This window comes from Candoia aspera, chromosome 4, assembly GCF_035149785.1.
Source record: "Candoia aspera isolate rCanAsp1 chromosome 4, rCanAsp1.hap2, whole genome shotgun sequence".
Taxonomy (NCBI): domain Eukaryota; kingdom Metazoa; phylum Chordata; class Lepidosauria; order Squamata; family Boidae; genus Candoia; species Candoia aspera.
Window position 1 is genome coordinate 19,636,543 of NC_086156.1, and position 25,842 is coordinate 19,662,384.

The window sequence follows — 25,842 nt, forward strand, 5'->3', positions numbered from 1 at the left end:
AGGATTAAGCCTCTCCGTCTGCGAGGCTCCACACCAATCCCTTAATCGGAACTTGAGTCAAGATCTTTGTCTTCTGTCCACTAGACAGCCCTGGGTCAAGGCACCGGAAAGGTACATCCAGCTGCATATCCATGAGACTTAGGAACACTATGGACACTCTCCCCAACTTTTTTTTTTAATCCCTTGCAGGCTCATTCAAGGCTTGCTACGGAACTCTTCTTGTTATTGCCTCGGATCCCCGCGCCTTCAACTACTGCCGGTCAGACAGAAAAGCAACCGCTGTTTCCCCTCCGCCAGAAAGAGTTATCCGCTTCAGTCTCTGCCCCTCACTCTACCCAAGCTTGGAGGGGGTTCTCCCCATGTCTTGAATTTCAAGTCCCACAATCACCAGCCAGCACATCACGTCGAAGGGGCTGGAGATTATGAGGCTTGGAGTGAAGGAAGTAAGGATGGTTTAGATCCTGAAAGATTTTTCGAGCATTTGCCCGGATTGTAAACGTCTAAGTAGGAGTCGGTCCATACAGCCACAGAAACGTTCACTCAAATTCCTCTCCTTTCCTTCCAAGGAGGAAGCAATATTGCAAGTTTCCTGTCCTCGGGTTCTAAACATCAATAGTTGGGGGGAAAAAAACATGTTTCACGTAATAACCAGGATTCTAGAATTCCATCTCCCCCCACACTTCCCCTCAATAAATTATACTGTTTGCATGAGGCGCCCAAAGGACCAACAGAAGAAATATTCTGAAAGCAAGTCTCTAAGGAGTTTAGAATATGGCCAGTTGTTGTGGGGGGTATCCTTTCTCTTTCCTTCCCCTCGCGAATATATAAGCCTCGTGCTTAGCTTCGGAGCTGCGGAATTGGGTCGTTGAGCTTTACCCTGTAGGAGAGACTGCAAATGAAAAGCGATTGTTATTATTTTAATTCCATTGCGTCCGAACGTCACTAACTCGAGAGACAATGGGTGGGAATTATAATTGAAAGTAGTGACCCATCGAACACACGCACAAAAGCCTCCAATTTTCCTTTAAGGTCATTGCAATCCAAGTGTAATTGAAGGATTGGGCATCCAAATTAAAATTTAGCTAGGCAAGGCAAGGATTCTTATTTTCAAATTATCCCAGAGTCAACGGGTAATAAAAAAACATAAAGTTAGGTGGCCCAACAATCACCGTCCTTTGGAAAGGGGACACGGGGAAACAATAGTCAAAACGTCGCAGTGTAAAAGGTCCCTTCAATTGCTGGACCAAAGTCATAAAGGACTAGAGTCAACTTCCAGGGTTAGAAATCTGACATTTCTCTTCCTTTGGTCCCCGAGCATAAGCGGCCTTCCCCAGCCTGAGGTCCTTCGGCGAGGGTGGGGACCCAGCTCCCCGAAGGCTCAGCCAGCAGGGTCACAAGGGCCCGCAGCCTTGAATGCAGGGCAGACGGGATCTGCCCCATTGCGCAACGAAACTGGCTGGGCTTATGGCTGGAAGGGCGAGCAGCAGTGCCAACCGAAGTAGTTCCCAGGGAAATTTAGGGCACCATCCTGTTCCAGTCTCTTTAGATGCAAGGCAGTTCAGGTCGAAGGGACTAATTCCGACGGTCGTGAACTTTTTTTTGCGGTTCCTTCCTGGTGAGTAGAGTCAACCTATATCTAGAGGAGTTTTTTTTTTTCCTCTTTGTAGATCTTGATGTCTTTTGCGGTGCTTTTTGTCAGAGCCGTAGAGTCCGGGTTCGCTTTATGGTTTTAAATCCCCTTCCCCGATCTGGATTAAAGAGAAAGAGGGGAGCAGAATTTGGAGAAGGTGGCACTCCGAAGAAACGCCTTCGGCCAAACAGCGACCAAGAAAGTGGAAATAACACGACAGATACTGCTACTCGGCCGCACCCCCTTCCCCCCGCCTCTCTGTTCCGCCGACCCCAGCCCTTCCCCACGTCGGCGGCCGGTCGCTCCGGCCGCTTTCCAGTTCGACGGCGGGAGGACTCCGAGAGGGGCCGACCAGCCAGGCGGCGGTGATGCATTGCGCAGGCGCAAGATGGCTCCTCGGGCGTTCAGTGGCGGACTAGGCAAAGTGAGTCGAGGGGGCGGCTGCCGGGGGGCCCCTCCGGAGAGGGAGCGCTGCGTTTTCTGGGGAAAGAAAGAGAGGCCGGCCGGGCGCCAGCGATCAGCCGCAGCCTCGATGTTTCCGATCCGCCTGAAGGCAAGGCTTGGGAGCTACTCCGCAGCCTCCGGAGTTGCTTCTGCAGCCCACCCCCTCGGCTCTTCATTTGCTCCTGACTTCCCCGATCCCCCAGCCCATCCGTCCCCCGAAAGAGGCTGAGGGTCGCAGGACATGCTTCCCCAGGATGAACGGAGCCAGGACTTAATTAACCCAGCTTTCCGGGACATGCTGCCTGGCGGACGAGCTGGGTTCACCCAGTACCTACCCCGGCTAATTGAGGCACGATTTCTGCTTTCACGTAAGGAAGTTCGAGCAAACGAATCAACCGCACGGTGGCTGAAAGCGACGGCCTGACGGCCTGGTTCGACGACCCCGCTGAGCCAATTCCCGCAACACGCTGAACCATGAGCTCCCACCCTCATTTTAGCCCGCTTAGCTAATTCTGCAAACTCGAAAACCGAACCATACACTAACCATCTGGGCTGAGTTCAGACAAACATGAAAGTTTGGCGTTCAGCGTGTCCTGAGGACACAGGCTAAGAGGATGCCTGGCTCGCTGCGAAACTAAGGAACGTGCTCTCTGTTCCGGAGGGTTTTTATGCCTGCGATGGTTTCAGGTTGCAAAAAAGAGTAGGGAGGACCCCAGACTTCGGCGGTCCACGGGGCAGAGGTTATCTTCTCTGCACGGCCCCAGGATGAAGGTGTTTGCCGTACATTCACTGGAGAACAATTCCCACCCAATTCAGAGGCTGCCTTCTCACAGAAACATGGTTTAGTCAATAAGCTCAGTTTCTGGCTCGGCAGGGCATTCAGAGCATAAACTAACCACAGGGCCGGGTTCTCACATTCAGTCTGAGGTTTAGTGTGTTTTCATGGGGGATACATATAAGTAACGCAGCCAAATTCTTCCTTCCCTCCACTCCTACTGTTCCCCCTTGTCCTCCCTTCGGTTTTCCCTTTCATGTCCTCTTGCTTTATTGTTCCATCGCTTTCCTTAAGCCAGGCGCCTCTCCTCTTCTCCATTCTTTTCTCCACTCCCCTTTCCTTCCACACGTTATTCTCTCTCTCGGGCACTTTTGTCAGCCGAGTGTGATCGCGCTGATCTTTGTTGAGTGGCGCGGGGGAGCGGAGGTCAGAGACGAGGGTCTCCCCAGGTGCCGGAGAGTACCTGGGACAGTCAGGTTTTAGCTCTGACCAAAAAATAACGCCAGAGCCAACTGAAAAGCCAGATAAAGCCAAATCAAGCGACAAAACGGGGCAGGAGGAATGAAGCCGTGGAATAAAGGCAGACTTCAACAGGGGAAACTGTTTCGACTGATCAGCCAAAAGCCTTCGCGGGAGGAAAGCGGCTCCAGCCTTCGGGCGCGGGCGACACCGCCGAGATTACAGCGTAACCTTCTCAGAGAAAGGGGCGGCTGGGCAGGCTCAGGGGGAGGCCGAGGGGAGCCGGGGTCACGCGCCCCTCCAAACGGGTGATCGCTTTCGACTGGGAAGAAGAGAGTCGAGTCCCCCTGGAATTGAGATTTTGTTTGAATCGGAGTCTAGGTCTGCGAGAAGGGCTGCTTGTTTAGGGTGCTAAACCATCGGGAGTGGGGGACGTCCAAGGGGCTCATTCCCCGTGCCCTGTCCGAAAGAGGCCGGAAGGACAAAGGTGGACCCCATCACCAGTAGTCTGAAGGTCTTCTCTCCCGCTCCTCCAGTCTGTTGGCTCTTAGGAAAGCGAGAAAAAAAAAGATTCCAATCCTCCGTGCTGTTGCGATCTGACAGATAGGACTTAATTAACAAAGCGGTGGATCCCCTAGCCAGGGAACACTTGTCCTAAAGATTTCAATATACCCTTCATTTACCACCTATATCTGAAATATCAATTTCTTCTTTCTTTCTTTCTTTCTTTCTTTTTCTTTTCTCATAGTTGTGGCAGTGGCGGTGTAACTTGCCCCCTTCACAGCTTTCTCAACAATCTGCACTGTTTCCATTTTACAGACTGAGAACCAAGATGAAGGAATGCTTGGGAGACTGACAAAGCTAACCTCCTGTTGACAAAATCATTTGCAGGGTTTTAGGCCTGTAACTTTCTGCTAAATAATATCTTTTTTTTTTAATTTCAAAGGTTTGTCAGTGGTTCTGGCTGTGAAAAGGGAAAAGCGCTTTGCATGTGTACAAAAGCACCCATTTTCTTCTTTGGAACTCTGATTGATGCCCTTTCCCTGAAAACTATGCTTGATTCTGACAACCAAGTAGTGTCAGAACGTTTTGACTTTAAGTGACACAGAACTGGTGCAAAGATTTCTCCAGCACAAGAACTTAACTCTATATAGCTTTGAGCTATAGTGAGGAGCAAGCCAGGTTCCAATGGGAGAGGACAGAGAATGCAACTGCCTTTATTTCCCAAGTATCCAGTCTGTGATTTTTCATAACAGTTCAACATACTGTAGTTTATGAGATCTTCCTTTAGCAACTTACTGGGACTAAACACCACAGAAGTTACTTTCAGCTAAGTATACATAGGATTAGGGTTGTTTTTGAAGGTTGGTTGCACGAGGATAAATCTGCATTGCAGGTTTTACTGGAAATACCTTTGTGTGTGAATGTGTAAATGTGCATGTTAAAATTCTTGAAAAACCTTGGTAAAACTGAGAAGGTTGGAATGAATATTGTGATTCTGTTTCTTTGCAGGAAAAAAAAATAAACTTCAGCATTAGTAACAATTATATTCTTGAGATCAATGTATCTTATATCTACCTGAATGGATTAGGATCATTAATCATTGCAATAATCAACCAATTTTGGGAGTAGGAATTTGCAAGACTGAAAGCCTTAAATGGCTTGTGGCATGTGACAGAAACACATTTCATTGAAATGGATGGGATTCACTGTCAAAAATATTTGTCATCTGGATGCAATTTGTTGCATTTATATTTTACAAAGAAATTTTAAATATTACTATCACCATAGGGTTTTTCTTTAAGGGCAAGGCTTGATATTGAGCTGAATAGCTTGATTTATATGCACTTCAGAGTTTGGGATTCAATATTTGGTTCTGTGTGCATCATTTCATTTTAACAGTGAGGAGGAGACTGCAAAGACTCATAGTTCAGTTTCCTTTGTATGTAATCTTTTTATAATTTTCCCCCTTAAAATAACTGAGAATTTTCCAGAAGTAATACATAGTTGGGGAAAGAGACTTATTTGCTATGACAAACCAAAATTCTTTTTACTACTAGTGGGACAGAAAGGAATATGGCCTGAAACTACAAAGATACATATTCAGATGGATCATTCGGGAGATTGTTTCAGTAATTTACTATATATAACCCTATGTAGAAATCATTTGGATTTATGAGAAAAACTTAAGCATTTTATTTTCCTTGTTCAATCAATTTCTATTTGGGTCGTCCGTCCCCCCCCATATATACATATATCTCAACCACCTAGAATGGTTTCTTTGCATTGAAGTTAATACAGTATGTGTATTGCCCTCTGCCCACTTATTTTGGGCTAGGCCACATTAAACTTTTTTGACCTGACTATCTTCAGAATAGACTTTGAACCTTAAGGAACTAAATCCAATTAACTTAAGCAATACAATGATGATCCACAATCAACTGCTTTGCTTTCACTTGGTCTTCTGTTAAAGTAAATATGATCTTTACTTAAGAATAAACTGAATTTAATTAAGCAGAGCCTTCCTCTGAAATTCCAAATCATATGTATTATCTCTACATAAGTTCTTGATTTCTTTTAGCAATAAAGTGAGGGGGGGAATCTAAATATTTACATCAGAAGAAGTCAGCAGGTATATGTAAAAGTAATGATTTAATGACTGTAAGCAAGACAAAGCATAGAATTGTGCTTTTTTTCTTTTTTTGCAGACTGGAGACAACGAAATACTTAGCTAGAATATCCCTGTACAAACATGAAACAATAAGCATATAGGATAAACACCCTCACAAATGTGTAACTGATGAGTGAAGAACAGGCACACGCACGCACACACCACACACACATTTTGACCAAAGCAAAGCACAAACTGAAAGGTATTGGAGATTCTTCAAGAGACTTACATTTTCAAGCCTTCCCTTCCCACCCACCCTCAAAAATCCTGATCCCTTCAGAAAACTGTTTTGCAGAAAGGCTTCCCGACAGCTTGTTGGAGAATATCAGCGTACCTGTTAATCTTTAACCAAGTTAGTACTGTACCATATACATACATATATATTAAAACAAATTTAGATAAAAAGCCTTCATCTCCTCAATTTACTGATCTCTTTAGAAAGAATGAATGAAAAAGATTCCTGCATACTTTATGGCTTCTTATATGCATTCCTGTGCTTTTTCTTTCTGGGGGAAAAAAATGACCACAAATCCCTATCCATTCCCAAATAAAACGAATGAAGTCAAATTGCTCCCACATTCCTCCATTTTCTCCAACGCCTGCCCTCGCCCTCCCCTCCCCAGCATTAAAACAATTAAGTACATTGAGTAAAAGTAAAAATCCTGGGAACCAGACAAGGCTCATGAAATCCTTTTGATATTGCCGATTGCTTCCGGTTAAGGAGATGGAAACTCGTTCTCCCGCTTTCATGGCAAAGAGCTCGTGAAAGATTTTCATGGCAAAGAGCCCCCAACTCCCACCCCACAAAGCATCTGCGAGGGTCGAGCCAGTGGGGAATTTAACCACCATCATCAACACTGCGTGAAACACAATATTTTCATTATAAATATATCATACAATACTGCCTCCTGTTTTGTCATTCTTCCACAAGCTCACAATGCCATCAAAACCTTACAAAAAGAGCTTATCTTGTTTTCTCGTGTGATTTCTCTTTTCTTTAAACCAACCAGTAAAAGAAATAGCAATACCCGCTTTTAGGCATACAAGTGTAAAACTGAACATGGACTGCCCCTCTTCCTTCCTTTCTTCCATACCACTTCCCCCTTCCCTTCCTTTCTGGTCTTTCAGTGGCTTCCACGTTGCACAGAAAAGTCATGGATGCAAACTACAAATCAAAATGGCTAATAAAGCAAATACATTGTTATTCACAGTGGTGTGGCTACATGTACGCATTGTTTTATGCATATTCAGTCTGGTGTTTACGCATCCCAAGGTGGAGAAGGAAAAGAAAACCACTTGCTTTCAATGAGATTCTCCAAAACAGCGGAACAATGTTCATAATCCGAGAGAGATGTAGGAATTAATCTGGATTTAAAAAACTTAGGTCTCATTTGTGATAGCCATCCATTTTCCGACATTCTTGAGTCCAAATCAGGAAACAGATTAACGATGGGAAGCCAAAAAACAAAAAAGTACTCCGGAAATATCTGGATTGGTATCTTTTGTTTGTTTTTCCGTGTTGCTAGTCCTTAAGAAAACACTTTGCTGTGGTGGTTGTTTAATCTAAAAAAGGTCCATCCCTAGTCCACCCAGTCATGATTCCTCTTTTATTCATTGTCAGGCATAGACACATGTGGAATTAGCAACTGTAAAGCTTTATGGTGTGGCGCAATAGAGGCCGAAGGGCAGAAAAAGTGCCCTAACCTCGGCATCCAGTCTTCAGATTCAGAAAGGAGAGTTTATGGGGTCAGCCAGAGGAAGTCGCGGAGCAGCCATTGATGGACGCTTTCCGGGTTCTGTTGGTAAAGGAGGCGTGGTGGTTACCGCTGGGGCTGCCACTGGTTCCGTTCATAGTGCTAGAGATGTGGGGGAACTGGGGGTGAGGAGACTGCACCGGAGTGCTGGGGCTGAGCACGCAGGACGAAGTGGAAGCAGCAGCGCCTCCCGCGGGGCTGCTGGCTTTTTCGCTGCCAGAGTCACTTTCCAGCTCCCCGCTGTTGTGCGAGCCGTCTCGCTGCTGCTGGCCACAGATCTTCATCCTCTTGCAAGTTGGCCGTACGCGGTACTTTAAAGGGAGGGGGCCGTTCTGCCAAAGAAAGCCAGAAGGGAACCCCTCATCAGAGGGTTTATTTTGGTTTCCCACCCCTCTGGCCCAACTTGCCCAAGACCTGGAAGGCCTCTCCGTGTATTTACCCTTCTCCAAGTGTAAATGTACGCTATGTCCATTAGCGTGTAGTAGTCCTTCAAAGGCTCTTCTTCATACATGACATCAATCTAATAAAAGAGGCAAAGTTAAACCTCATTTAACACAGCATGGAAGTGGGAAAGACTACACAACTGCAGTATGGTAGCTACAATACTACCCTACTCCAAACATCACACGTTTTAGCTGAAATTCAGAAATATATTGACTCAGTTGAGAGGGCTCCTGCTTTTACATCTAAGGGCTTAGAATATAATGATTCGGAGAGACCCTTTGAAATCCAGTCCTGTAGGTCTTTTATCTAAAGATGCTGCTGCTTAATTCCAGAAGCAAAAGCAATTAACAAAGGCAATTCAATTGAGCAACCTTTAACATGAAAAAGACTTCAAACATTTTGCCCCCAAACTGTCTAAAACAAGCATTTATTACAGTCTTCAGGGACAGGGCAACAGGAAACCTGACAGCACAGGAAAAATAGATCTTTGATTCTCCCCCTTTCTTGAGGTATATTTTTTTCCTTAATAATTAATTAGTATCCACATTTTTTCCACTTAAAAACTGGAGTTTACTATTCAGTTGCAAAAAACACTATAACCAATTGTTTTCAACAGAATTAAAGTTTAAATAATGCCTTTAGCTAAAGATCTTTTATGAGCATTCTTCCCTATCAATGTGCGTAGGTCAGAAGTACCTGAAAAGCATTGGGTATGTCCATTTTGCTCCGGAGAAACTTTCTCAAGTGCATTACGGTCATTGCTGCAGGACAGCGTAAATATCTTTTGTCGTTGGCCTGGGAGGGGCATTTGGTTGAGACAATAATAGACACCATTCAAAATCTGATACTAAGCTTCATTCCAATACAGGAACAGATGGAAACATGGTTAAAACTACATGTATGAAATCTAAATGCTCACTGGTGATCCAAAATAACTGAGGTAAGATGCAAAATACATTCTTAAACTAGTAAGTTTTTAGGATTTAATTAACACACGGCAAACTTTATTCTTAAAAACTACATATACTAAATAAGGAGGAAAAATAGGAGGAAGTCCTGTGATACAACAACAACTTATTTTTATCAGGCTTTTAAATGCCCTTTAATTTTAATTACTAAGAAGATATATTCATTGTCTACAGAATAGCTACCTCTGGTATTACAAATATTAATATATTTTATTTTCTGAATAAGGAATGAAGGTGTCAAGGAACCAACAATCTACTTACCTCCTCTTTGGCATTCTCCTTCTCTTTGCTTCCTTTCCGGTCAGCTCTAGAAAAAGGACATATACTATTACAACAAAGAAAAAGTTTATGAATGTACTGACAAAGGTAAGATACTGCTTTTATAACTGACCTATTTTGGTCAAAGAACTCAATGGACAAGCTTATTATCTCATCATCTGTTATAATCCTTTTGTCTTCATCTGCAACTTCTCCCCGGTCTTCATTAGAGCCATTGGCAGCTGCACAGAAATTTTCACAGCAAGTAACATTTTAAAATTCCAATCAGAAAGAGTTAAAAAAAACCTTCAGTCATGAGATGAATATGTTGCCGCTAAGATTATTTCTGTAAATATATTAAAAATATTTGCATGTATAAAACGTTTATGTTTGCTTTTCATGATCACTGAAATGGTATTAAATCGTTGTAAAATATTTTTGCAACCTCAGCTTCTGCATAAAAAGGCAATTCTTTATAAAATCATAAACTTAGAGGCTTTTTTACCATCAGCAGATGGATGAGCAGCATAAAAATCTCTTCTTCTTTTCATTTCATCTGAGAGAAAACATATTTTTGTTACTCATCTCTTCCAGTTCAACACATTTTATTACTGCATTGGCTGTTTAATCTAATTGCTTACTTACTCTTGAAAAGACCTGGTACTAACTTGTATACAATGTCCTGGAGAGTTTTATCAGATCTGAAATATAAAGTCCAAGACACTCAGTTTAAAACTATGTTAATATTCACAACTTTCCAGAACCAAAAACAGCTTGGTTGAGAATTTTAACCAAAACTCTAACCAGATTTAAATTGATTTATATAAGTTTTAGATCTATTGCTATTAAGCTACCTGTATTTTTTGCTTTGGAAGAAAGATATTAATTAGACTGACACCATTGTAAAAATGTAGACACTTAATAGATGTAATCAGAAAAAAGCCAATGAAAGATTCTACTAAATAGGGAAGATTTCTGAAAAGAATTTAACTTTTGCATTTATCAATATTTACATTTATAAAGATCGATATTGAAAAAAATACAGGAAATTAATATGCTCACTGAGAATGAGGAGAACAAAACAGATTTTAATTGCAATTTGGACAGGGCAAGAAAGAAAAGAAGATAAAAGGAACAAAGATAGGCTTCTGATGTAGAAAAAGAAGAAAAGCGACTGAAATGTAAGCGACAGATACTTATGAAAATAGTACAGTTATATGTTCTGAGATAACATCTTTTTTTCAGATTTGTGTTGGTAATGAGGTTGCATCCAAAGAAACATAAAACTTGGAAAGTCACAATATAAAATAAAGTATTTAGTTGTGTTTTTCCTACCTTATGTTCAAAAGAGGCCTAGTTTTGTGAACTTGGACATCGCAAATAGGACAATACTTGCTGGTCTCCAAGTAGTGCACAATACAAGTCTTACAGACTAGAAGGGGGAAAAAAAATATACATAGAATTGTGCAGAAATAAGATTGCAAAGCAAAATCAAGGCAAGGTCTACAGCTGTTACTTCCAAACCCAGAGACCCTGAACAAAGCTAGCTGTTTCTGGCCAAGAAAGGACCATATGGCCAAATTCTTGAAGGACTTGTAAAATGAAGAAGGGCAACCAGGAAATCTATCGATAAGTATCTGAGTCTTGCAGAGCCACAGAAACAACCTTGTTCTGCCAGGACAGAGGCACAAGGAGGGCTGGCTGCCAGCAGGCCCCTTTCTCTGATGAGAAGCAACCCACGCAGGACTTACAGGAGTGCAGGCATTCGATGATAGTGGTGGCATCAATGAAATACCCGCCGCAGATCACGCACATGAGATGCGGGTTGAGCTCGGTAATTTTGATGCGGGTGGTGCGATGCATTTTGGCTCAATCCGAGGAAACTCTAAAAGACACACAAAGAAAGAGGAGCGTTTTAAACACGCAGGGGAAACTGCGCAGGTGCGGCCCAAAGCGATCCTTTCACTTCCCCGCAGCTAAAAGTGGCCTCCCCCTCGGAGAAAACAAACAATCCGGCTCAGGCGCGGAAGAAGGCGGTGAAGAGCCAGGAGCCCAGAGCCTTAGCGCAGGCGGTAGAAAAGCGCCTTCGAGAGGGACTCCTTCCAGGATGTCTGCCCTGTGCCCACCTGCCGTAGCCCAGCGTGGCGGCGTTCGGAAGAGGAGTTGCCTGGGGCGGGCAGAGGAGGCTCCTCGGGGCCCCTCTCCCGAGGCAGGCCGCCCTTCCCCCATAGCGCTGCCGGAAAACCGCAGATCGGGGCTGCGGAAGGGAGAACGGGGCAAGCGGGCGCGGGGAAGCGATCCCAGTGCAGACGCGGACGTTGCCCTGGGCATTTCCGGCGAGGAGGAGGGGGGCGGCGGCCGCGGTTGAAGCGGCGGCGGAGAGGAAGGAAGAAGCAAGCAAGGGAGGGGTGCCTGGCTGGCTGGCGAGGTTGGGGCCCGCACCTCGGAACAAGGTCTGGCAGGCATTGGTGAGGCGGGTCGAAGCAGGCGGGAGAAGATCAGGCCGGGCCCCCGGAACTGGGCTCTGCTGCTAGCGCGCCGCCGCCGTCAGCCCAAGAGGCTCGGGACCGAACCGCCTTCAGAACCGTTCTAGCGAGGGGGTTGCTATAGCAACTTACACTTATACTTGGCATCCTGCCACCGCCCGGAGCGCACCGGGGGGAGGGGGCGGGGAGGGGCCAGGCGGGGAGGGGGTGGCTTCGAGAGGAAACGCGGGGTGGGGGCGCAGGGAATAGGCGCGTTGGTTTGGAGACTCGGCGCGGAAGAGAATCGAGTCCCTGCCAGGGCAGAAGTTGGTGCCTCCGGGGTAGGGAGCAAGCCGGGAAAAGGAGGAGGCCGGGCTGGGGGTGCTGCTGGGGAAAGGAACCAGGGGCGTGGTCAGGGGTGGGACCCGGGAGAAGGTCCCCGGTCGGGTGCTGCTGGTGGGGCCAAAATTTCCCCTCCGAGCAGTCCAACTGGGAGGGGGGCGCGTCGCAGGGAGAGAAAACAGGCGAGGACGCCAAAAGCGGGGCTGGCGTAGGAGGCCTCGAGGGCGGCCCGAGCCAGCACTGGGGTCGACGCCAGGCCGAAAGCAAGAGGCTCCTCTCAGGCCTTTCGGTTTCTCTCGGGGCCTCCATCTACGTCGGCCAACGACAAGAAAGTGGCCGCTGCTGCTTGTCCCCTCTTTCCTTCTCTGCTCCTGTCCGCCAGCGCGGCTCAGCCGTGCCGGGTCTGAACTTGCTCTTCTCTCGGATCTCCAAGGCGCAGTTAAGAGTTGGACCCTCTCGGGCTGGTGAGACTTGACAGGGGCGCCAGGCTAGCCTTTGCAACAGGCCGGGCCCGGATCCAACAGAGTCCTAGCACACCCACCTCCGGACACACGTGGGCATCCCGCTCTAGCAGCCCAAGCTTGCCCGGTCGCAGGTCCCGGGATGGCTGCAAATCTACCCTCGGCTCTCGGGCCGCAGCCGGGAAGTGAAGGGAAGAGAACAGAGCAAGTTTCCAGGCAAATCCTCACTCGGGGCATGTCGCTCCCGCCCCGGCTCGGTCGGCCAGGAAAAAATTACTGTGGGAGGGAAGGAGGTGGGGAAGTTACGCTCAGCCGAAAGAGCAGGTTACATTCCCGCAGCCGCGAAGCTACCCTTTCTACTCTGAACACACCGCAATCGAGGCAAAGTGCTCTGCCGCTTCCGAAAGAACCCCGAATGCCTGCCCAGTGTTCCCAAAGGTGGGGGTGGGTGGGAGCCGGGGGGGGGGAGTATAACTGGGATCTTTCACAACAACGCCAACAACCAAACTTCACTTCTTCTACGTGCCTCTTCCCCGGGTGAAAAAAGAGAGGGAAAGAAAACCAGAGAAGGAAAGACGCCACTCCTGCACGAAGGAAACTGCTATTTTTATCCTCCTTTGGGGGGGGGAAAGCAAAAGATATACGAGTCTGGAGCAGAAGGGGAAGGAGAGATACGATAACCTTGGCCTTAGAGTTGGGTGTTGGCAGGGAAAACAGGAGCCCACCCCCACCCCAAGCCTCGCCTCGCCCGCCGGTTCCAGAGCGTTCTTCAGGATATGAACAAAGGATATTCTCTCCTTCCCAGCCATGCCTTGAGCAGAAGAATAATTTCTTCAACTGCTCTGCGGAGGATAGGGGAGTCCCTCTCACTACCACCACCACCACAAGACACGCCTCTTTTGTACAAACTAAGATGCAGTAGATCCAGAACGCCTTAGCCAAAAAGTAGACGAGGTCGTAAAATTCAGTGGGCTTAAATTCTTCCCCAGGCAGTGAGGCACAGACGAGGCAACTCAGTCCTTCAGAAGATACTAACACATGTTTTATTTCACGGAAACAGAGCCTCTGCCTAAGTGAAAGAAAACTCAAATCAAGCGTGAAGCTTGGTTGGTCGAAGTGCTTATTATTTATTGCCCAAGTTAGCCCCCTCCTCCAGGACCTCGTCGGAGGTATCGCTGAAATCTCGCATCTTAAACCAACAATCCTGAATCAAAGCTACCCGCCAGGGAAGGATGCCAGCAACTCCCATGTACACATTTATACACACATAAACAAAAAAGGCATCTCGTTACCAAACGCGCTAACTCGACCTAGGATTGGAGTTGGGGCTGCTGTTCCCGCCACTTCCTTCCCCGAAGTCCCCCATCTACATACAATGATGTCGTACCTTCCTGTAGCCAAGACACACTGACCTTTAACACCAGATATTGTATTTTATTTTCAGCCTCCCTCCCTCCCAAGAATGTATTCCACCGGGAAAACAAGGAATGATAAAACTTGTTATGACAGCCAGCTGAAGCTTGGAGGCCTAACATGGGTTACCTCAACTTGGAGAAAATTATGGGTAGCTGAGTAGGTGGACGCTTTAGAAATTAACAGGCACTAGATGTCCTTTGAGGTGTCAATTCAGCAAGGCTACCCAAAATAACTAAGTTTGCAGGGGCAGATATGCAATCTGGTCATCTATGCCTTGAATTGTCATTAGATGCCCCAGTTTTAAATTTCTCCCCTGAAACATGAGGGACCCCCTCAAAAAGGGTGGATCCATCGCGTCCTGGCAAAGAAAGAAATGGACACGTGTAGCATCATCAACCCACATTCTCTCCAGCTAAACTCCCGCATCCAGTGAATGGACTTCCAGCTGGCCTCCTACAAAGACAGGAGCTGGCGACTAGGGCAGAGAAATGCACAGCTACACAAAGCAGTTTCTCCCTATACTCCAAGGTTATATTTTTGGAATGCCAAGGAGGACCAGCTGAGAGAGAGAAGTACTAAAGTAGTGGGAGACTAACAAAAACGCAAGTGGGGAGAAGCAGGGGAGGCTGTGACCACATGGCTAACTTTCCATTTGGGGAGAAAGGTTACTTGCAGGGAGAGAAGATTGGATTAGGTGCCCCTGACTAGTTTCCCACTAGGCATTAAGACAATAAAACAAGCTGAGCTGTAGCGGGGTCTACACTGTCAAGGGCAAGAGATTTTACGCGAACCAAGTTTCCTACCCAGGCCCCCCGAGAGTCAGGAGCAAAGCCACCACCTCTCGGCTAGTAACAAGATGTTTCAGTTAACCTTCCCTCATCCAGCTTGGAAGGATGTGAGTTGGGGGAGGCGAAATCCCGGCTAAATAATAGAAAGCGGCAGTCGGAGAGCTTGCAAGTCCTATTAACTCAGCTCCCCCAATTCTCCGAGATCTGGACGTGTTCACTTCTTTGAGAATCACACACGCGGTAACTTCTCTCGTCAAAGGTACATTTCCAGCGTTAACCTCCGCTCTCCTCCAAAGCCCGGGAGAAACTTCAGCATTTTAAGCACAAATGCGAAAGGACACGCTGAAAGAGAACCGCCATCTTACCAAGCTGTCTCACGCCACACAAGTGTTGGCCGAACTTAAGTTAATAACATTTCTCTGGGGGTCCTCCACGGCTCAGCGAACCCTCCAGCAGGATCGCAACCCCCCGCGGAACTCATCCCTATAAAATGGGAGCGCTAGGCGGCTTTTGAACCCCCCGCCGACCCGTTTGTTGCGTAGCGATCGCCATCCCGTGACCCAGGCAGCTCAAGATTGCACGAAGTGTCCCTCTTCAATCGAAATCTGCCTCTAAACAAAGGGGGCTGGACTCGAAGGACTAGTCGGAGCCGAAAATACAAATATCTTCCTCCGGGGCCGTGCATCCTGGGGGGCTCTACGACCGAGTTCAGGGGGGAAAGGAACGAAAACCTGCAAGCCTCGGTTGCGGAACGAAACCAAGTGCCCGGGCTGCTACTGCCGCCGCCGCCGGTCGCCGGGCGCGCGCGTGAGGAGCGAACTGTGTGCGTGTGCGTGTGACTGGAGCCGAGGCTGTCAGCGCTTTCCCCATACGGAGAGCTCGGGGACACCGAAGCTTCCCCTCGCAGCCTTCCAACCCCCCGAAACGCGCCGCGAAGCCCCCACCGCCCTCCGGCCTCGGCTAGAAAGCGCGCCCCTGCATACCTACCCGCGGAAAGGCGCTGCCGGGGGACGACCGAAGCTGCCGGGAGAAGACAATGAAAGTTAAAAGTCGTTCAGCAGAAAATGAATGTGAGCCAAGCGGCCATCTTGAAACGAACTGCAGGCGCTGTCAGTTGCAATCAGCGTATTGCTGCCGCCGTCGCTGTTGCCGCCGCCGCCGCCGCGCTGAGCTCCTTTTAGTTCCCCAAACAGCCGGGCGGCTCTCCTTCGGGCTCCCTCCGAGCCTCCTTGCCTTTCCCCTCCTCTTCCTTTCCGCGTCTCCTTTTCTCTCTCTTCTTTCTCTCTCCCCACCTCGCTCGCTCCCCCTCCCTCCCCCTCGCTCGCTCGCTCGCTCTTTAAAATGCGTAGCTCCAGTGCTGGGCTCTTAAAATCTTTCCAGCCCGTCTGGACGGCTGCTCTTCCTCCTCCACCACCAGCCCATTGTCTCTCCGTCTCCCGAGCCCTCCTCCCGGCTCCGTCTATCAGTTCCCCCCGCCCCGGTCTTGCTTTTTCCCTCTCCTGCCTCCGAGAGGGCTCTTTCTCTTCCCACTTTCCTCTCTGTAAAAATAAGATTAATAATAATCTGCAAATATTTGAATTAGATCAGAGTTGTTGCTGTGGAAGGAGCAGGCGGGGAGGTAGAGTAGTGGAGAAGCGGGTGGTGGTGGAGGTGGAGGGGACGCGGCGCTGAAGGCGCACAGTGGAAACTGACACCGTCCCCAAAATGGCTCAGAGTTCGCCCGCCCCGCCAGCGTCACGTGGGACTCCTCATTCCTTAAGGGTGGCCTGGGAATTAGTGTCGGTGTAGTCGGAGCCCGTCAGCCTCCCTGTGACCCAATCCCGCGACTCCGACGCCTCCTCCCCCCTCGTGCGCCGCCCTCCCCCCTCCCCCCTCCCCCTCCCCCTGCCCTCCGCCTGCTCTTCCGCCTCCCCCCTCCAGACACGCGCGCGCGCGCACACACTTCGCTAGTCCTCCTTTTCTCCACGGCACTCACGCGGCTGCCTGTTCCACCTCCTCCCGCTCTTCCTCCCCCCTCGCGCCCTCACTCACTCACGCGCGTACAATGCCTTATTCCTTTCCTTCCCCCTTCCAGCTTGCACACCTACCCCGCGCTACGCACACGGTGCCCGTTCCTCTCCCCCGATTTTACACGCCCTGTCACCTCACGCGGGCAATCCCTTTCTTTCTCGCTTAACAAGGACGCACCGAGCTCTGCCTCTTCCCCCCTTTCCTCGCCTTTTCTTACCTTTGACCAAAATCCACCCTTTCGCACAAGAACGCTGCCTTCCCCCCTTCTTTTCAAGGCGCAATAAAGTGACGGCAACCACAGACAGACCTTTGGCTTCAGTCTCTCCACCCCGAGCCTCGGGTACTGTGGCTGCTCTGCTCCTTTCTCCTACCGCCTGCCTCCCCTTCGCGGCGCGCACACACACACATACACACACACAGGCTCGCGCGCCACTCACACACGCACACACTCGCTCAGAAAGGTTGCCCACCATTTTAACAGTCAGTGTTGTGTGGCACCCCGGTTTCCACCCCGGCGCCTCTCCCCAGAGCTTCCCCCTTGCCCCGACTCTGGGATTCTTCTCCCCCAACGCCTACCCAGGTCCAACATCCTTCCTCCACCTCCCGCGTCCTCTTGGGCGCCTCAGCTTTAGGACACCTCAGAAGTGTTAGAAAGGCGCTCCAGATGGAATTCAGAAAGTTCGGGATGGAACCCGGCAGCTGAAGCCTCCAGCCCCGAGCGTCAGCTCGGCACTTCCACCTTCACTCCTTTCCGTTAGAGCGGGTTTTCCCGCCTTGGCATCCGACCCGCGGCTTCCCAGGTGCGCGCGACTCCTTCGGCCCCGGCGCGGATCCCACTCCCTTCTGGCCCGGCTCAGCACGACGCCAGCCGCCCTCCCCCCCGCCCCCGAGTCCTCTGGCTAGGCCACGGTCTCGGAGTCCTTTTCTCCCCACCGAATCGCAGTCCTCTCCCGCGAAGGGGATTCGCGCTGCTCCGGCAGAACCAAACTCTCCCTTCTCCATACAGTTCTCTTCTTCTGGCGCTACCCCAAGAAGTCCGAGCCCAGTCTCCTTTTCCCTCAGGTATCTATTTTCTTTCCCCCTCTCTCGCGTGCTGCACGTCGCCCACTTCAGCCCCCTCCCGTTTTTGCCCTTTCTCAAAATGCCCCGGACGACTATTCCAGATTTTTCACCCCAATAAAGTCCTGCGTTTTATTTCATCGCCTCAAAAAAGCTCAAGCTCTTTTTATTTTTTTCCTTTTAATTTGTTTGTTATTTTGAAATCCCTCGCACAATTCGCCTCACCCCCCATATCTACCCCCCCCAAATCCCTTCCATCCCTCCCCCCCGCGAAGGTGCCCTGCCACACATTTTCTTGGTCAGTTTCTTCCTGCCTTTGGACACGCCTTCTCACTTCCCGCCTTCCTTCGGTGTATAAATTCAGTTCACCACACCAGCTCTGCCACCTCTTGTCTCTTCACAGCTGATGCTTGTAGGCTGAGGTGAAGATGGCCTTCCAGATTCCTCACGCCCCTCCACACACCTTCACCAACTTCATCGCACATATTTCTCCCACTTCACAGAGCCCCAGCCCCGGGGTCCCTCGCTGTCTGACACACATTCTTTGTCACCCAGTTTTTTCGTGCTCTTACGCTTCCTTTTCTCTTTTTGCACAATGTCAGAATCCCAAGTAGAGGCACCTGTTTTCAGGGTGGTTAGTGGCAGCATAGTCTACCTGTTCTTTTTTTCCTTTTGTGTCCAGAAGAACCAACTTGAAGCTAGCGTGTTTTTTCAGCTTTTTCTGCCCAAGATTGAAGGACTGTGTTGTTAACACTATCAACCACTTATTGAGAAGCAAGCAATCCTATGCTAGGCACTCCCTTTCCTAAGAAGACAACCTTTCCTTCATTTTGGGCAACCCTTTGCCTTGACAATTCTATGGTGCCACCATTGGGGACCCAGACTGACTTAGCATTTTCTTCCATCTTAGCAGGTCTTCTTGGGATATTGTAGGTCCCCAGGAGGATAAACAGTGGAATGTTATTGCAGAAAGGGAGAAAATGACCCCTTACAAAGAAACAGGCATTGGAGAGACCTAGGCTTAATACACTTTTCTGTGAGATTTGCTATCAAAGTCACTTCGAAGTTAATAACCTGCATTGTTCATCCATGCCTGGCAAACAGTATCATCCTGCTCTCAACCATTTATTGATATTAAAAGTTTCCTTTCCAACTCACCCACCCAAAAGAGACTCAGCTGAAGGAGAGCTATTTACACCCTCCCCTGACAGTTTGATCCATATGTATGTGTTAGTTCTGATACAATATTGTCCCTCTCAGACCCCTCAGAGATCGGGAAACTGAAGACAATGGTTAAAAAATATCCTTACAGATCTCTCCAGGAAAATGATGGAAGGGGAAAGGAAATATTCCTGGAAAGCATTATTTCACAGTGGCTTCAAACCTCCACCCGGGTAGGAAATCCAAATCAGAATCCAACTGTAGATTTCACCATACAATTCTGTTCAGTCCAAGAGGTGACGAACTTTCAACTTCAGAGCAACACATTAGTGTCAATTGCTGCAGTTACGGAAGCAGGTCCCACCACATTTATAGAACTGCCCTATCTTGTGTTTAGGTTTGGCGAAAACTGTCTGGAGAGGGAATGGCTTAGCAGTGCCAGTGGGATCTAGGTGCGACCACTGTAGGCTCCCTCTGACCACAACCATCGGTAGGAAAAGTCCCCCTAACAGTCTTTTCTGATTTGTCATTCTTCCCCAAATGTGTTGGAATTTCAACCTCCATCATTCCCAGCAAGCTTACAGAAAACTGGTTACCAAACACAGCTGGAAGGCAACAAGTTATGGAAAGCTGCCTAGCAAAATATGAACCAGAAAATGGAGTGGTGGTAGTGAGCAAGTTATTTAGTGAAACAAAATCCATTATCTTCAAACTATCTTACTGCTCCCCAATGACCCAAGATTAAAAAAAAATACATTTCCTACTCTGTGCCTTCCATTAATTAAAAATAAAAATCCTGTTATGAGGGAATACAAGTATGAAGTGAAGACCTTCCTCCTACTCTACTGCAGGTGTTGGCAACCTGGTCCCCTCCAGATGTTCTGGAGTTTAAACTTTCCAGGGTGGCTAATGCCCTGAGTTGGGAAAGTTTAGGCTAAGATATTTAGAGGGCACCAGTCCCACTGTTTGCACACCCTCCAGGCTGTGAGGATGAGGATGATCATAATTTCCTCGCTATGTATGTAGTAGTGGAACAACCCTGCAGTGGACACCACAGATAATTCAAGATCCTAAGCAGGCATTCATTGTGCTCATTAAGAAGGTTGTGAATGAGAGTCAAGCACTGGCTATTTAAACCTTAACATGTCCGAAGTTTTTTTTCTCTTTAAAGTAACAGAATCAGAGCTAGGATGCTGAGTCTCCCTTGTCCTCTTTGCAAGCCATATGTTATGTAGGTAAGGTGCCTCAAAGCATATTTCACACTACAGTACAAAGTTAGGACCAATGCACAAAGCAAGATTTTTGCAGTTTGAGGGCACCACAGGATGAGGATAAATTCCTTTGCCTCTGCTTCCTTACAGATGACATGGGGATAATTCTCACAACCCTGACTCCTCAGCTAGATTTCCCATCCTCTCCACACAGCAAAAAGCATTTGGAAGAGGAAAGGAAGGTGAGAACTCAAGTCTTTGTGCACCCCACCCTCCAAATACACCAGATTGACAACGCTGCCCCTCTACCAGGCCAGGTGTGTAATTACTAAGTTCAACCCACATTGAGACCTGAGGATGAGGATAGTTTTTTGTTTTGTTTTGTGTTTTGAGCCATGGAGACAAGACTGGTCATATTCTATTTATAGTCATTTAACTGCTGCAATTCAGGACACCCAACTATTTTCTATTTACAGAAATGATTGAATATTTAATGAGTAAATTCAGGTTAAAGCAGATGAATGAATGGAAACTTCTCAACTTTTCATGTAAATCACTTCAACATTAAAAAAAAAAGGGGGGGGGAATAGCAGGAACATGCCTTCACCAGAAGGATGCAAGCAAGGGGATGACTTAATTACAACAGAAGGGAGGGAGGTTTAGATCCAGAGTTCTACAGCTCTTTAACATGATTGTTGGGTAAGATCATCTTGGAATGTTGGAGTGAAGAACTGCTGAGAATCCAGTTCTGTTCCCCTCCCCACCCATTATTATAGCCAGATAAGACACACAAACTAGAGTCATGTTCTCTTGTTTATTAGATGTTAAAATAGAAAATAGGAAATCAAAGATTTATTTTAAAAAGGGCAAAACTGAAACACAAACAGATATTTCAAAAGGATATATCATATCATAATTGTTCAATAAATTCAACAGTTTTCATTGCACACAAATCTTGTAATGTTATCTAGAAAGTAAAAATTCCATTTCTGTTTGACCAAACATGTATCAAAGTTCCATTAAATAAGAACCAGGAGCAAGATCATCATACAGTCAACAAAGAAGCAAGCATTTTCTTTTCTTCTTCAATCCAGTTGATTGCCAAGTCTGTAATTATAGTTGAGTTGTCCTTTCTAGACTTTTAGCTGCATCTTTTAACTTTCCAACTAAATCCTAAAATATGAAATAAGAAGTTAAGAAAAGAAATATTTTGCTATAAATAACTAATTTTATGCATTATTAGAAGTTTCCTTGTCTTCAAGCAAGATCAACATTTTATACAAAAAATCCCAGTGACTTAAGAATTTATTTTTCTCCCATTTTATATTTTTAGTAAATATAAAAACTTCTTCATTGTTTTAATTAGAGTATATAATGAATGTTCTTAAAAGGAATATGTGCTGATAACATTATCACATATAAAATTAATGAGTTTGGGCTGGGACAGATATGTTAATAACTAATATAAAATTTAAGTTTTTCTTATTTGCCAAATAATACACAGAACAATATAATTTCTTACAGTTTAATTGAATACAAAGAAGTAAATTAACCCAACAATTTTCTGAGCTTGCAATCCTAAAGACATTTAATACATCCCATTGAAACATAAGGAATTTTCAAATAAATGTGATGTGCATATATACAATTTTGAAACAATACGAAATTGTAGACAGTTGCTTACTCCTTAGTTTCTCAAGTTTTGGTTAGTTTACTCCATTTTTTCTTATTAGTAAGCTTATTGTGTTTAATGAAGCTTATTCTTAACGCACAGGATTGCAACTTTATATATATTCTCAAATTAGTTGTTTTGATTTTGGTGTAAATTAATGTGGATAATGGGGACTCAGCTGTCAATACATAGTAGTTTAAGTAAAGCCAACTAAGCCAAACTCCATGCTCAGTACATATTATACAGTCAAATATATAATACAGAAAATGAGCTTCATCTAATATAACACATTTGAAAGCTTCTAATATTTTTGCAGTAGTGCAGACACTTATGTAAATCAACTTGAAATCTCATCTTGGAAAAGTAGAAAAGTTAGTAATTCTGTAGCATTTTATGTTTTAAAGATGAGACACAGTCAAGCATTTTATATTTTTATGGACTTTTTGTAAAAAGTCTGATGCTACTCAATATCAGTACACAACAGGGTAAGAAAAAAATACCTGCAATTGCTCCATAGAACAACTAAAATTAATGTCCTGATGAGATCTTGAATCATTGTTCTAAAATAACAAAATCCCAAACATTAGTTGTTAAGACGTAACAAAAATTAAAACAATCATAATCTACTAATACTAGAATTTTCTAGATGGATGTAATACCTCTACTCTTAAGGTCATCAAATAGGCAGGGCGATAATTTTTATGAAGTTGATTAGTCTAAAGTGGTAAGACAGAAGGAAAAAAAATTAGGTTTTGCAGATCAAAGTGAAAAAGAAAAAAAAACAATACCCATTTGATTTAAATTACCTTGATCTGATATTCCAGACGCCAACAAACATCAGTTATATGTAGTGGACATCTGCCTATACTGAAAACATAATGAATATCCATTAGGCTAAGATATGCTGGACAGCACAACTGTTGCCAGATCTTATAGGTGAAAAAGAAAAGTAACAGCAGTGTATTAATTGTGGTTTTATGAAGCAACTTACCTCCATAAACCTTGTGAAGAAGTTTATTATTTTCAAAATGCATTTGAAAGTTGGAATATTAATATAACTTCCCTTGACATACCTTCCCAATATGATTTCCAAGGTATCCTTATGTTTCTACAAAAAGGAAAAGGGCAAAGGTAGTGTGTCAGCTTCTACAGATTACCCAGAAATTAATGGAAGGAATTAAAAAAAGACAAAGTGTGTTTGAAAACCTGATATTCAGTGCAAAATTGTTCAATTCTTTCTCTGTCAAGTTTACAGTCTTCTAGATAGGTGCTAAAGGGAAAAGCAAGATGTGTTACCAATAAATCTAATACAGGTCGAACACAATTTTTAAAAAAAGTTTAAGAGTTTTAGGATACCTTATAATAGATTTGTCAACTTTTTGCTTCCCAGCTTCTATTATACAAGTGGTAGCTGCCGCATGGCAATGTTTTAGTATTGCTGGATCAATATGTTCCAAATCTGGGTAGTCTAAAAATAAGCGAATGGTTGATTATGACATCTTTCAGGAGGATAGATACGTGCATTGGTTTTCCCATGCAGGAAGACTAAGCTCCATGCAATTACAGCAGCTGGGTAAACAGAAGGCTATCATATTGACAAGATTTACAGTTACAGTTCTAGACACAATGTTGAGGGAAGGACTTGTTTTCATAGATCTCCCTTTATAAGGAATTATAGTAACGTTGGGGAAATTTCAGCTTCCTTTCACCTCAGACATGAATAATTTCCCCAAGATCTGAAACATGCTGTCGGTTATTTCCAGCACCAAATTGATCTAGATTTACCCCCAACAGCCAGAAAGCACCGAAGAAAGGAAAGGAGCTCAGCCATTACCCAGCAAAGTCTCCTGTATTTTCCCCTTCCCACTCGCTATTAGGTGCCACCCATTCCTTGAACTACTGGCAAACCCAAGAGTTTGGGGAGAAATCAGGCTGATGGATAACTGTCAATAGACACGTATTTTTTCAGAAAATTGCGCTCTTCTAGTTCGGGAGGGGAAGGAGAAGAGTTAAAATCCTTTTTGCCAATTAAGGGGCAGGCGTTCTCGGAGTCCATATAGCCGTGTGAAATTATTTTTTCTAGAGGGAGTTAGGTCTGTAATTTCGCTTTTCTAACAATAATGCTCGGAACACCGTATCACCTCTCCATCCCGCTTCCCAACTCAACTCTTCTGATTTTTCCTCTCCTTTCGCCGCGTCCCATTTAAGAAATCCGAACTGCTTTTCCAGAGTTGCAGTTCAAGCTAGCACCTATCGGAGGCCGCGGGTATTCAGCCCAAGCTCCCGCAGAGCCCTTCAGGCAAACTGCAAACGCGAGCCCTTGTTCTCCAGCGAGAGGCGGCCGGCCTACCCTCGACAAACAGCGCAGCTTGGCAAACAGCTGACGAAGCCCAAGCGTCGGAGAATTGCAGTTCGAAGAAGGAAAAAAAAAAGGGAGCCCACAAACAAAAGCATCAACACAAACGAGCGGCGTTTTTTGCAGCTACAAAATTAGAACCTCTTTATTACAGCCACTGAGCAATTCGAAAGAATAATATCGCGGCATCACATGATCACAACAAAGCCTGCGGGATCCAGGTCCCAAACCCAACTCGGTGCCTTCCTCAAGTACGTTCACCCGCTTGCAGCTCTGACTTTCGCAAAAATCACTTCCGACTGTCAGAGGGCTGAGAATGCCCCGCCGGGGCAGGAAGGTTAAAAACAAAACGGTGGAAATCAACCGACCACGGCCGTCAGGGAAGCGGAGGAAACCACCTCCAAACGGTGCCTTCTCTCTTTCTCGCTCTGCTTTCGGGAGAGAGTGAGAGGTTTTACCTTCGGTTTTAGGCCACAAATAAGCGAGAGGCGCCCTTGAATTTCTGCAAAGAAATGACAACCGCAGCGAAATGGAGGAGAGCAGCAGCGAGAGCAAAACCCGAAAGAGACAAAGGCAGGGAGAGGACGCACCCTCCGAGCGCGGCTCAGTGCGGGGGAGACTTCCTGCGCTTGACGGGAAACGGCCGTGGGCGCTGCCGCGAAGCCTCCAGGCAGCCGGGCGTCAGGACTGGCCAAAGAGGAGCGGCGAAGCAGGAGCGACCCGCCGCGCCGCCGCCGCCACGCTTCCCTCGCCCGGCGCCCAGCTGCCCGGGCAGCGCGTAGCTCTCCTCCCTGCCGGCGGGCGGAGGCTCGCGCTCGGGACCCAGCACTCACCGAAGGCGGCCTGCTCGGCCTGGACGCCAAGCAAGCTCTGGAAGGCAGCCTGGAGCAGCGCCCCGAAGGCTCGGAGCGAGAAGCAGCCCGGGTCGGCCAGGATCTGTAAGCCGCTTTGCACGGGCTCCGAGAGCTCCATTGTGAGCCGCGCTGTGACCTTCGACACGGCGCCCACGTGATAGCCGCGCTCAGCTGATCCTGCAGCCGAAGCAGCGGCGGCTGTTGGCTGCGGGTCAGGGCGGGAGGGTGCGGCTCCGCTTCCTCGCTCCGGGATCCATAAACTAAACCCCAAGCGCTTTCCCTGCGATCAAACCTTCCAGCTTCCATTAAGCTTTCCGGTAGTGTTGCATTTCCTATCTCAAAGGCAAGGTCAGCCATCTTCCTTTTCTTCTCGGTGCAAAAGACTTCCCTGGCTACATATCTTACATTTGAACCTTTTAAAGGGTCGTGGTGGCGATGCTATAGATGAGGAGGATCGAAACCCCAGTTTCGGTTCTTTTATGGAGTCGGCCCGGGAAGTCATTCAGACGGCGAGGCTCAGAGTGGTTAGCTCTGGACGCTCAGTGAGTTCCTCCAGGCACGTAGCAAGCCTTTTCTTTTTCGTTCTGCGACTTTGGAGCTCAGTTTATTTTTGCTTTAGTTTCCCTAAAACTACAGGCAAATGA

General features: G+C 46.7%; 2 protein-coding genes across 2 annotated transcripts; both read right to left on the bottom strand.

The window, feature by feature from the left end:
- Window positions 1-5,941: 5,941 nt before the first annotated feature.
- Window positions 5,942-16,160, bottom strand: BMI1 (BMI1 proto-oncogene, polycomb ring finger). Its single transcript, XM_063303531.1, has 10 exons — window positions 15,863-16,160; window positions 11,155-11,288; window positions 10,739-10,835; window positions 10,049-10,104; window positions 9,909-9,959; window positions 9,537-9,645; window positions 9,407-9,452; window positions 8,874-8,972; window positions 8,173-8,253; window positions 5,942-8,065 (listed from the first exon to the last, which is right to left on the bottom strand). The coding sequence occupies exons 2-10, from the start codon at window positions 11,264-11,266 to the stop codon at window positions 7,727-7,729; spliced, it is 990 nt and encodes a 329-aa protein (XP_063159601.1). The 5' UTR covers window positions 11,267-11,288; window positions 15,863-16,160; the 3' UTR covers window positions 5,942-7,726.
- A 4,956-nt stretch (window positions 16,161-21,116) lies between these two features.
- On the bottom strand, window positions 21,117-25,357 carry COMMD3 (COMM domain containing 3). The gene is made up of 8 exons (XM_063303532.1): window positions 25,178-25,357; window positions 23,345-23,456; window positions 23,195-23,258; window positions 23,062-23,096; window positions 22,795-22,855; window positions 22,648-22,704; window positions 22,489-22,548; window positions 21,117-21,489 (listed from the first exon to the last, which is right to left on the bottom strand). The coding sequence occupies exons 1-8, from the start codon at window positions 25,314-25,316 to the stop codon at window positions 21,430-21,432; spliced, it is 588 nt and encodes a 195-aa protein (XP_063159602.1). The 5' UTR covers window positions 25,317-25,357; the 3' UTR covers window positions 21,117-21,429.
- Between the last annotated feature and the right edge of the window lie 485 nt (window positions 25,358-25,842).

Bases quoted from the DNA above. Each gene is read 5' to 3' on its own strand.
- BMI1 (XM_063303531.1), bottom strand. From the start codon at position 11,266: ATGCATCGCACCACCCGCATCAAAATTACCGAGCTCAACCCGCATCTC. The intron at 10,105-10,738 runs GTAGGAAAAACA...TTTATATTTCAG, and splicing joins AGGCCTCTTTTGAACATAAG to ATCTGATAAAACTCTCCAGG. The intron at 9,960-10,048 runs GTAAGTAAGCAA...GTTTTCTCTCAG, and splicing joins AGTACCAGGTCTTTTCAAGA to ATGAAATGAAAAGAAGAAGA.
- COMMD3 (XM_063303532.1), bottom strand. From the start codon at position 25,316: ATGGAGCTCTCGGAGCCCGTGCAAAGCGGCTTACAGATCCTGGCCGAC. The intron at 23,097-23,194 runs GTTTTCAAACAC...TCCTTTTTGTAG, and splicing joins AATTTTGCACTGAATATCAG to AAACATAAGGATACCTTGGA. The intron at 22,549-22,647 runs GTATTACATCCA...TTGTTATTTTAG, and splicing joins TGATGACCTTAAGAGTAGAG to AACAATGATTCAAGATCTCA.